Genomic DNA, 13,065 nt, shown 5'->3' on the forward strand with positions numbered 1-13,065 from the left:
TTGTTTCACAGTGGTACACAAGTACCACAAATTTAACGTTGTGTTCGCATAGGTACGTATATCAATTGCTGTTTCGGTAGGGGCCGAGAGCAGAATTGTGCATTGATGATGGATCAAAGATGGACCATGATTCGTCAAAAACCAGGAAATATAATAACAAACATATATTCTAAAAAGGGAAAAATATCATTAAAATCATGAACTTTCAAATTTTGGCCATTTAAAACATGAATTTTGTTATAGGCCATTTAAAACATCAACTTTCGTTGACTAGTTTTTTTAAATATGAAGTTTCATAGACCAGGCCAAAATAGACATGACGTTAAATCCGATAGTTGACCTACTAACAGATGTTACTATGCCGTTAATCACTCCGTTACTGACAAAACGACATCGTTTTAATTGAAGTTTTAGTTTGAAATAATGTCATTTAAACCATGAACTTTTAAATATAGGCCATTTAAATCATGAACTTGTAAATGTATGTCATTTAAACCATGAACTTTTAATTTATGTCATTTAAACCATGAACTCGCCCTGGGCATTCGGTAAAAACCAGACAACCTAAAAATTTTGGTTATCGGAGCAAATCGAAGAGAGAAAGCTTAATCGTTCGGTGCAATTGATTTGAATAACCGGATTTTGGTTTGACTCGGTAATCGAATCGATTGGTTTATTAGAAACTGTAGAAGTATATAAGCTTAATCGGCTAACCCGTTTAACCCTAGTTTAGTTTATCTCTTCTTTCTTCGACTCTGCCTCATGATGCGATTCTGAGAAAGAGAGAGAAGAACATCAGTTCATCATTCTTTTTCGATCTTTGTCATGTATTTTGTGTCTTTTTGTTTTTTTCTTGAGTCTTTTTCATTTATTAGGACACTACACTAGAGTCTGAAGGATTGATCATCTTGTTTTAGGATACTGCACTAGAGTTTGAAAGATTGATCACCATTTTTATGTATTATGGTTTACATAACATAAATTTGAAAGTTCATGGTTTAAATGACATACATTTACAAGTTCATGGTTTAAATGACATATATTTACAAGTTCATTGTTTAAATGGCCTGTATTTAAAAGTTCATGGTTTAAATGACACTTTTCGAATTAAAACTTCCATTAAAACGACGTCGTTTTGTTAGTAACGGAGTGATTAACGGCATAGTAACGTCTGTTTGTAGGTCAATTATCGGATTTAACGTCATGTCTTTTTTGGCCTGGTCAACGAAACTTCATGTTTAAAAAAGCTAGACAACGAAAGTTGATGTTTTAAATGACCTACAACAAATTTCATGTTTTAAATGACCAAAATTTGAAAGTTCATGATTTTAATGACATTTTTCCCATTCTAAAAATAGATAACAATGTACCCGACACGTTTACTTGGTGTGGAGACCACACAACAAAAACCTAATCTTAAATCTCAAACATGGATAAGACAATANACTCGCCCTGGGTATTCGGTAAAAACCAGGCAACCTAAAAATTTTGGTTATCGGAGCAAATCGAAGAGAGAAAGCTTAATCGTTCGGTGCAATTGATTTGAATAACCGGATTTTGGTTTGACTCGGTAATCGAATCGATTGGTTTATTAGAAACTGTAGAAGTATATAAGCTTAATCGGCTAACCCGTTTAACCCTAGTTTAGTTTATCTCTTCTTTCTTCGACTCTGCCTCATGATGCGATTCTAAGAAAGAGAGAGAAGAATATCAGTTCATCATTCTTTTTTGATCTTTGTCATGTATTTTGTGTCTTTTTGTTTTTTTCTTGAGTCTTTTTCATTTATTAGGACACTACACTAGAGTCTGAAGGATTGATCATCTTGTTTTAGGATACTGCACTAGAGTTTGAAAGATTGATCACCATTTTTATGTATTATGGTTTACATAACATAAATTTGAAAGTTCATGGTTTAAATGACATACATTTACAAGTTCATGGTTTAAATGACATATATTTACAAGTTCATTGTTTAAATGGCCTGTATTTAAAAGTTCATGGTTTAAATGACACTTTTCGAATTAAAACTTCCATTAAAACGACGTCGTTTTGTTAGTAACGGAGTGATTAACGGCATAGTAACGTCTGTTTGTAGGTCAATTATCGGATTTAACGTCATGTCTTTTTTGGCCTGGTCAACGAAACTTCATGTTTAAAAAAGCTAGACAACGAAAGTTGATGTTTTAAATGACCTACAACAAATTTCATGTTTTAAATGACCAAAATTTGAAAGTTCATGATTTTAATGACATTTTTCCCATTCTAAAAATAGATAACAATGTACCCGACACGTTTACTTGGTGTGGAGACCACACAACAAAAACCTAATCTTAAATCTCAAACATGGATAAGACAATAATTTTTGTGTTTGTCTAGTTGAATTAAAATATATCGCCACGATCGTTGTTCGACTATGACCCAAATATAATAACATTCTGCCTTCTTCAATATCAGATCTATCTTGTTAGTGTGAACACATGTTCTGTACAAATCGAGCATTACAACAGTAATTTTTCTTTACAGATCTTAATTACGAATAACCAAAATTATATACAATGAAACAAAAGAAAATATATACACAATCGGTAACGTCTAAGCTTTTTATATATTCACGGGTGTGTACGTAAACTCTTATTGATCTTTTTGGTTTATACACAAACCACATCTTGATCTTCGATACAAATTATACCTTTTGTCCTAAGCACAACGTGATAGATCGAGGCATGACGTACGGTACTAGTAATAATAGAACAAGATGAACAAAAAACAAAAGAACCATGTATATATATAAGAGAAAGAATACATTAATTACAGAAACCCCACGAGAGGAATGGGAACGGCGGTGTAATTACTCCGGCGACCATTCACCCCCGAAGAATATTGAATCACCGGAGGAGGACGGTGGTTGCGGAAAGCTACTTCGATTGATTCTGCAATGGCTGCGAGGAAATCTACGGTCAATTTCACCAACTCGATGCAAATCTCCATTTTTAGAGTCACCATTGTGTAGACTAAGAACAATAATTTTCTTCTTCTTGAAAAAATGAGTTTTGGTTTCTTTTCACTGTTTTCCGCGTATCCGGAGACCTTGCTCGTCGTTGTGAAGTCTCTTTACATGCAAAAACCAAGACTTATATATATAATGCAAATATCTATATTTTAATTTTATTTGAATGGTCCAATTAAAATACCACGTGGCTTGAAACTTGCAAGCAATTATCAGGAAGGTTTTTTTTTTTTCTTCTTTGGAAGATGCTTGCTTCGTTGGCTCTTGGTTTACATGAAGAGCCAATAATACGTAGGGGGCGTTTATTTTAGATATGTGTATGATAATCTTTAGAAGAAGATATGTGTTATGTGTATAACCTTATCGAATACGCATACAGAGAATATACCGTATTGTGTAAATAGACAAGCAAACTAGTTAAGGTTGAAATGAAATAAAACAAAAGCAATCCCTTAAACAAGAAAATAAGTCAAATGAAATAAACATTTAATGGAAAATTATATCAAGCTGATATTGATTTCTAATTAGAATTTCTGAATTAAAACTTCATAGTTATTTAAGTAAATTATATTTTCACAAAAAAACTTAATAACTTCATAGTTATTTAAGTTAAAAAAATGTGTGATTGTTGGAAAATAGAGGATGTGAGAATAATAAATTAGAGGAAAAAAAAAAATGAAAAAGTGAATTTTAGAATAATATATATTCTCTATTTCTTTTATGGGAAAGTTTTACTGCCTTTTCCTTTTTAGCTGAAATCATTTTTTCAAGTTTTCAATTTGATTGGTAAAGTAAGTAGAGGAATTAGTAATTATTATTTTCAACTGAATTTTTTACTCTAAAAGTATTACTAATCACATCCAAGATATATGAGTTATATTCGTTTTCATACCATGCATCTTTATCCAAATGATACATGCAGAGTTGGGTGATCCGTTTAAATTAATTGTACTAATTTTTTTAATATCATTTATATCTGCATATACATGGAGCATGCTGATGCATTGCGCAGCGCAATTTGCGCACCATGGTAGACAAACCTATAAAATGGAAAATACAAGATGCATCTATATATATACGTTCATGGTACACACTCTCCATAAACCAAACCAAGGTTCACAAGAGGTTACGAAGAAAGAAGACCCAGACTTAAAATAGTGCATGAACCTAACGCAAAACGAACATGGTACACACACACACTTATACCAAAACTTAAAAAAAAAAAAATAAAATCATCAGGCATGTTCGGATCTAAGTCCATATACCCCCACTTGCTTTTATTAGTGATTGTTACTATCCCTCGTATTACAGTACTATATTATAGGCTTTCCCCAATAGATTTGGAAATATTATCTCAGTCGTAGTGATATTGAAAATACTAGTTTATTATCCACGGGATGATAGGATCGGGAATATCGTAATCATACGTTTATAAAAGTAGAAAGATTACCTAAATCCTCATTTGATTATTTTAATTCTATCAAATCAGCTAAAGCGTTGAATATGTTTCGGGTACGGCATGTTTTTAGATTTTTATTAATAACCGCCTTTATGTTTTCTTCTTAACAAAAAATTAACATAAAGTAGGAATAGGATCAACCCACATATGAAAAAGCAGAAAGAAAAAAAATATTTTTGTCAAAACTACTAAGACTGCAAATGGATGCACAAAATTGAACAAAATTGAAAAAATGAATTGAACAAAATTGGGTTGAATAATATTCAACTCATTCATCTTCAAAATAGTGGTTGAACAAGTTGAAGATTTTTACTGTAGGATTAGTTTATTTTTTCAACTTTTTGGGTTGAACGGGCTGAATAGTTTTTTCCAATCTCTTCAACTTTTACAATACAAATGGTGAAAATTGGTTGAATAATTTTTTTCAACCTGTCCAATCTCTTTAACTGTGCAACCATTTGCAACCTAACAGTAGCGTGGTTTATATTTCGGGTTCCTCTTTTTTATATGCCTTTGTTTTGTACCAACGTAGAACCATTATTTTCTTATCATAGGAGATAAATGTAGTTAAACAGTTACTTTCATCAGTTCATGTGTAACTCACGTGAATATTTATGTTAATTATGATCAAATTACGAGAACGAAAGAGATCAGGCATGCATCGCTGTGATCCTGTGGTTCTAGGATCAGGACGAAATATTATCACCACAAGGACACGAGGACAGCTGTGGGACAAAGATTTAATCTTTGATTTATTTCCTTTTAGAAAAAAAAGTTTTGATCTGTGCAGATATGATCCTTTATGTGACATTTACTTAGCTTAAAATATGTTCTTCATCGACAGTGACACATATGACATATCTAGTTCTAAACTTTTAATGTCTAATCGATTTGGTCCTCCCTCATTCTTATAAAGTGCTGACATATAAAGATCAATAACTAATCCTTTTTTCTAGAATGGTCAAATCTAATTTTGTTTCTCTGTTCCATATTTTTGGAATGTATATGTAGCACACACCTTTAAAGAAATTCACATACGAACCCGTAAAACATCAACCAAATTTGAATTGATACAAATACACTTCTATGAGTCCCGGCTGATTTGATTTTCAAAATGTACTAAAACCCCAATTCTCTCACAGTTTTTTTTATTAAGTTAGTATGGGACTTCACGCAACTAAAGAATCCACATTAAATCATAAAAATATAATAGAATCTTATTTTTCTAGTACAAGATCTCCATTAAAGTCTTCTCGGATTAAATTCTTAAAGAAACCACCGAAATTAGGCAACGATAATGATCCAGTGATCCATTAACTAATGCGTCGAAGGATCCTTAATTGTTTTATGTGCTGTAAACAAAGACCCCTTAACTAAAGTCTACAACAAAGCACCAAAATTAGCGTACCATGGTCCATATATATATTGTTAGTCTAGGACTCTAGTGGCATTTTAATTTAGTTTCGTTTTAATTAGATAGCCACTGTACTATATAGATCGCAAGAACCACATTATAAGATTCCAGAATGTGATTCGACGACATCGGAGATAACTTTGTCAGGACTTATATTAGGTGGGCGGTTCATCGAATCATGGTTTCAAAATATTCATTGATTTGGTAACACGTTTAAAGAACCAGTTAAATGGATGTTTAATGTATACAATGAATATTGACTAAAATAATACTACTGATTGGAGAACAGATACGATCGATTATTACGTACGTAGCAAAAATCGTATTATTCTATGCCGACACTTGCTTTACATTATTTGTGAACCTTATCCACTTGTTTATTCCAGAGAAGTCCTAGAAACTAACTACAATGGATCATGTCTTTTATATACTATTGGGTTTTCCCTTTTCGTCTACTTCATGTAAAACTGACCAACATATATGAATACATTTAATTAGTTGCATATCACATGAAAGTCCATTAAGATTATTTTCTTTGAAAAATGTTTGTTAAGTTTAATCCTACTTAAGGTTTTACTTTACCAACCTAACAGTCTTTTTTTTAATCTTAACCTTAAAATAAGTTTTTTGAAAGCCAATTATAAATATTTAGGTTTTAGAGAGAAAAAACTAAAATGACAACTAAATGAAGATTAATCCTTGTTGGTGGAAGGAGAGGGGAGGGATCAGATGGTGTAGTAATGAAGTCCAGCACCCAAAGTTGTGACAGGCTTTGATGTTTTTTTGACATGCACTAGAAGCAGAGATATAAATTTGACCGGAAAATACGAGAAAGGAAACGAAGTAAGAAAGAGCAACCGCAAAGCGGAGATCCACTAAAGAGAAGCAAGGAAAGAACAGGGCAAAAAGAACTGAAAAGAACCAAGTCGAACACCAAAATATTTTAAAATATATAGACTATCCAACGGAGTTGCTATTGACTTATATCATATAAGTTAATAGTTTGTATATTAGAGTTGAAGTCTCCTTTAGCTTACTTCTCTAATATACTAATTGTACAGTATAAATACTCTTGTACTATGACCTTTATTGATTAATGAGAAATATCATTTCTATCAAAGTTAATATGGTATCAGAGCTCTAACTAACTTTTTTAGCTCTTATCTTTTCTCATTCGTAAATCCTAAAATCGCCATTGATATGAGCTTCAATTGAGCTCATCTTCTTCGTTCTTTGTCTTTACCCAGCTCAATCATCTTCATTCTTTCGATTCAATTGCTCATCGCACCGATCAATTTTTCAAATGAGTGCTTCACGGCGTCAAATTGTTTCGATCTCTTTCGCGAATCTTGTGACGCTTGTGGCAACTCTTTTCTCATTGGTTCATTAGTTTGTTCTACATCTTTTGTTTGCTTTCGCTTGCTTGCTCTGGTTATTGGATTGATTTTGATTGTTGTTCTGAATCGCACAATCTCATTCTTGTTCTTACTTTTTGCTATGGCGAATTCGTCTGCTCCGGTGGATCACTATGCCAATCCTTACTTCTTACACAGCTCGGATCATGCGGGGATGAATATTATATCTGATCGTCTCACGTCTGGAGCTGATTTCTATTCTTGGAAGAGATTGATGCGTATTGCTCTCAATGTCAGAAATAAGCTTGGTTTCGTTGATGGTAAGATTCCGAAACCTCCTGAAGATCATCAAGATTATGGCTCATGGTCTAGGTGTAATGATATGATTACTACTTGGATTATCAATTCTGTTGATAAGAAAATTGGTGGAAGTTTGCTGTATATCTCTACTGCCGAAGAAATCTGGAATAATTTGATGTCAAGGTTTAAGCAGGACGATGCTCCTAAGGTGTATGAGTTAGAGCAGAAATTGAATTCTCTGCAGCAAGGATCGATGGATGTTACCTCCTATTATACAATGCTAGTAACTCTCTGGGAAGAGTATAAGAACTATGTTGAACTCCCTGTTTGTACCTGTGGAAAGTGTGAATGTAGTGCAGCCACTCTTTGGGAGAAGCTTCAACAGAGGAGTCGAGTTACAAATTTTTTGATGGGATTGAACGCTTCTTATGAATCTACTCGAAGACACATCCTCATGCTTAAGCCTATACCAAGCATTGAAGAGGTTTTCAACATGGTTACTTCTGATGAACGTCAGACGAATATCACGCCTAAGCCAAATAATATGATTTTTCAGGCTTCTACGTCTACAGAAGTCCCTGTCTCGGTCTCATCTCAGGCGTCTGGTACACATCAAGCTCCTTATACTGGTTCGTATGATAATATGACGTTTGCGGTTTAGAATCAGAATCATTATAAGCCACGAGGACAGAGACCTGTTTGCACTCACTGTGGTCAAACATGACATGTTATCCAAAAGTGTTTTAAATTGCATGGATATCCCCCAGGCTATATTCTTGGATTCAAGAGCAGCTTTGCTAATTACCAGGGGACCCAAGGAAGTCAACGCCCAGTAATGTCGTCTGCACAACCTCGTGGGTTTACACCTTCTAATCCTAGACCAGTGACACATGCTGTGGCCAATGTGATAACAGAGACTTCCCCTGCTCCATCTATGACTCCTACGGTTAATCTGGATATCAACACCATGAGTAGTGAACATATTACTTCTTTGATTCAACAATTAAATGCAAAGGTTAAGCTTTCAGAGGCTCCAGCTTCATCTTCACAGGCCTCGTCCATTACAGAGCATGGTGTTATGGCTGTTCAATCATCATCTGGTATTCACTCTTTTCCAACTGTCTTTCCTTCTACTTCACTCAGATTTGAAAATAATCATCTCACCTTTCAACATCAATGCCTTTCTTCATTATCAAAAACAATACCTCATGGTAGTTGGATTATTGACACTGGTGCTACCAGCCATGTTTGCTCTGATTTGACCTTTTTTTAATGATACAGTAACTGTTTCTGGAGTCACAGTCTCTTTACCGAATGAAGATAGGGTGGATATCACTCATTGTGGCTCTGTTCTTTTATCATCATCACTCATATTGCATGATGTCTTGCATGTTCCATCTTTCAAATTCAATTTGATTTCTATTAGTAGCCTTTTACAGCATAATCGTGGTTCAGCTCACTTCTATCCTGATTCTTGTTATCTTCAGGAGTCTATTCAGGGCTTAATGATTGGTAAAGGTTTTCTTCTTCATAATCTATACATCTTACAACTTGACGCATCATCTTCTGCACTCACTGCTTCATCATCATCATCACTTCCGCATTTCACTGGATCCTTGAAGGTTGATGGACATCTTTGGCATCAACGCCTCGGACACCCATCTTCTGACAAGTTAAAGATACTTTCTGGTACTTTACCTTTATCTTCTTTATCTACTATAAGTCATTGTCTTGTTTGTCCATTAGCTAAGCAGAAACGTATTCCTTTTGAGTCTAATAATCACTTGTCTTCACAACCATTTGCACTTATACACTTAGATATATGGGGTCCTTTCTCAGTTACGTCTGTAGAGGGTTACAAGTATTTCTACCATCATAGATGATTGTACTCAAGCTGTTTGGGTATACCTATTACGAAATAAAAGTGATGTTACAACTGTTTTTCCAACTTTCATCAAATGCGTTCAAACTCAATATGGCTAACCTATTAAGGCAATTCGAACTGATAATGCTCCTGAACTTGCATTCACTGAGTTAGTTAAAGAGTGTGGCATGATTCATCAATTTTCTTGTGCATATACTCCTCAACAGAATTCTGTTGTTGAGCGCAAACATCAACATCTACTTAATGTTGCAAGAGCCTTATTATTTCAATCAAATGTTCCTTTAGTCTATTGGAGTGATTGCTTGCTTACTGCTGTTTTCCTCATTAATTGAACTCCATCTGCTTTACTAAAGAATTTAACACCTTTTGAACTGTTGAACAAAAAACCACCTGACTATCATTTTCTCAAGATGTTTGGGTGTTTATGCTATGTCTCTACCTTACAGAAAGATAGACACAAGTTTAGTCCTAGGGCTGATCAATGTGTGTTCTTAGGATATTCATTTGGTTATAAAGGTTACAAAGTCTTACATTTAGAGAGCAATGTTATTTCGATTACCCGAAACATTATTTTTCATGAGGAGATATTTCCATTCAAATTAGCATCCAATACTTTGCATTCTCCTGATATATTTGATAGTGTTATCTTGCCATTATCACCTCCATTATCATCTGTTATTGATCCCCACTATCATCCTCACCATCATGCATTGCTACCATCATCTTCTATAACATCATCATCATCACATTCACATCAACCATCTGTCCCAAGTACTAATGATTCGGTACCCGAGACTGTGCCTACGGAGATGACCATTGTATCATCACTAAAGGTTAGGCCGAAGCGAACGTCTAAGGTGCCAGGTTATCTTTCTGACTATCATTGTTCCCTTACTCAAATTTCTCCTCCTTCATCTTCTTCTACTTTTACAACTCCGTATCCCATTTCATCTTATATCACCTACACAAATTTCAAACCTTCTCATCAAGCTTTTCTTCTCTCTGTCTCCACTGAAACGGAACCTAAGAATTTTCAGCAAGCCATTGCTTATGTATACTGGACTAAGGCTATGAATGTGGAAATGGATTCTATGAATGCTGCCGGAACTTTTGATGTTGTTTCATTACCACGAGGTAAAAACGTGGTGGGTTGTAAATGGGTGTATACTGATACGTATGGAGAGAAACACCCACCAATTCTCTATCAATACCAGAGGAGGAAGAAAAGCCCAAGTGGCTAAAAGGCCAAGCAAAAGGATCCAGTAGACCCAAAAGGAGTTAGCAAGCCTCTTAGGGAAGTCACTTTAGTTTAAATAAGAATAATGTCCTTGTCTCAGGGTACGGTGGCCACAACGGCTCTATAACGTAAGAGACAAAGAATCACTAGGGTTGTGTTGTTAGTACTTAAAGACAGAGAGGGTCAGGGTAGTAGGTATCAAAAAGATCAGAGTGTTTTGTAAGGGGAGGTGAGAGACTCCGGTATTCTCTCAAGTTTGTTTCACTTTGTCTTATAATAAAAGAGCGTTTGTCTTATTACTTGTTTTACTCGAGAATTCATATCCTAAACATAACAAATTGGTATCAGAGCCATCTTTCTTGGAGAAACTACTGTCTCAATGGCGCTTAAGAAGGTGGAAGAGTTGGAAAAAGTCATGGAGAATATCCAGAAGGAGGTCCAACAGCTGTCAATCTTGGAGTCCGACGTCTGCGCCATGAAGAAGCAGCTGGGGAAGTTGGACAACTTGGAGAAACAGATGGGGAAGTTGGACGTCCTAGAGAGAATGGAACGGAGGATGATGGAAGAGGACCGTCAAAGGTGGGGGTCGCCCAAGGGAAACGAGGGGGAGTCTCAAGTCTCTGGGGTGGAGAAACAGAGCGGAGAAGAGACACCGCCACGGCCTTTGCAGAGTCCTACGATGGAGGTGGGTGAAACCCAGAAGCGAAAACCACCGAAGGAAGAAAGAGAACCACTGTCCCAAAGATTCGAGCTTCCTCTGTTTGAGGGAGAAGAGGCGGAGGGGTGGGTTCTCAGGGTGGAACAACATTTCGAGTTGCAGGAGTTCACAGAAGAAGAAAAGCTGAAGGCTGTGAGGGTTTGTTTCGCTGGGGACGCACTCTCGTGGTTCCGCTGGGAGAAGGATCGAAACCCATTCCTTAGCTGGGAGCAGTTGAAAAACAGGGTACTCGAGAACTTTGCCACGGCGCACGACCTGACCGCCGGCGAGAGGCTGTTGCTGCTCCGTCAGGAGGACACCACCGGGCAGTACTGTAAGGATTTCATCTCTCTTGCATCTAATGCCCCAGAGGTGTCAGAAAGGGTGTTAGAAATGGCGTTTATGATAGGCTTGAAGCCTAAAGTAAGGAAGGGGGTGAAGATGTTTGAACCAAGAACTTTGAAGAAAATGATGGACCTCTCTCGTCTAGTCGAAGATTGGGGGCACAAGGAGACTCGCCGGCACCGGCGGGGTGGGAAATTGCGAGCAAACCATCGATGAGGAGCTCGGGAGACAAAAATGCGTCAAGTGGGTCCTACTCGTCGGATATGGGTTTGTCTCCTCATAACAAGACATTAGTTTCTTCTGAGGATAAAACGACAGTGTCTCGACTAATTGGGGACAAAAGCTCAAACCATAATTTGAAATCTTCAGAGTCGCGACGACCCAACCTCAGACGGCTGTCGGATGCAGAGGCCAACGAATGGCAAGCTAAGGGGTTGTGCTTCCGGTGCGACGAGAAGTACCAACCGGGACACCGGTGTCGTTTCAAAGGGTTACAGATCTTGGTGGCGACGGCGGACGACGAGGGGGTGTCCGGAGAAGGAGATGGGGAGGACATCGCAGAAGAAAGCGTGGAAGCACCGGAATTTGCAGCCATTTCAATCCAATCCGTCGCGGGAATATCCTCACCTCGCACCATGAAGTTGAGAGGAAAAATGCAAGGGGTCGAGGTAGTGGTCATGATCGACAGTGGCGCTACCCACAATTTCATATCAAGTTCGATGGCTCAGAGGTTGGGGATAGTCCCTAGAGGCACGGCGGGCTATGGGGTAAGAATGGGGAACGGTTTGATGGTGAGGGGAAGCGGGGTGTGTCAGTGCGTAAGGTTACAACTACCGGGGTACACACTCATCACCAGTTTCCTTCCATTGGAATTGGGAGAAGCGAACGTGATACTGGGGATGCAATGGCTCGAGACATTGGGTGACACAAAGGTCAACTGGAAGGAGCAAAGGTTGGGGTTCATGGTGGGACGAGACTGGGTTACTCTCCACGGTGACCACGGTCTCCAGAACTTAGCTATATTGCTTAAAGTGATGTGGAAGGCGGTTAAGCAAGAAGGGGAAGGCGTATGGATAGACTGTAGGAGTCTACAAACAGAGGCAGGGGAAGAAGTTACTCCGGAGGAGCTTCGAGCCTTGTTGGGAGGGTTCGCTCAGGTGTTCGAGGAGCCACAGGGCCTTCCTCCAACACGAGGCAAGGAACACGCAATAACCTTGAAACCCGGGGCAGAAACAGTTAGTGTGAGACCCTTTAGGTATCCTCAAGCACAGAAAGAGGAGATCGAGAGACAGATAGCAGTCATGCTTGCCGCGGGGATTATCAGAGAAAGTGGGAGCTCATTCTCGAGCCCTGTCCTACTGGTGA

General features: G+C 37.3%; 2 protein-coding genes across 2 annotated transcripts; one reads left to right on the forward strand and one right to left on the reverse strand.

Annotated features, from left to right (window-relative positions):
* LOC109130039 lies at positions 2,558-3,129 on the reverse strand. Its single transcript, XM_019239238.1, has one exon. It carries the CDS (start codon positions 3,002-3,004, stop codon positions 2,810-2,812), a length of 195 nt encoding a protein of 64 aa, XP_019094783.1. The 5' UTR covers positions 3,005-3,129; the 3' UTR covers positions 2,558-2,809.
* LOC104759868 lies at positions 7,379-10,662 on the forward strand. Its single transcript, XM_010482750.1, has 6 exons — positions 7,379-8,165; positions 8,304-8,636; positions 8,818-8,927; positions 9,024-9,225; positions 9,283-9,383; positions 9,868-10,662. Exons 1-6 carry the CDS (start codon positions 7,379-7,381, stop codon positions 10,660-10,662), a joined length of 2,328 nt encoding a protein of 775 aa, XP_010481052.1.

Source organism: Camelina sativa, chromosome 17 (assembly GCF_000633955.1).
Source record: "Camelina sativa cultivar DH55 chromosome 17, Cs, whole genome shotgun sequence".
NCBI classification, from domain to species: domain Eukaryota; kingdom Viridiplantae; phylum Streptophyta; class Magnoliopsida; order Brassicales; family Brassicaceae; genus Camelina; species Camelina sativa.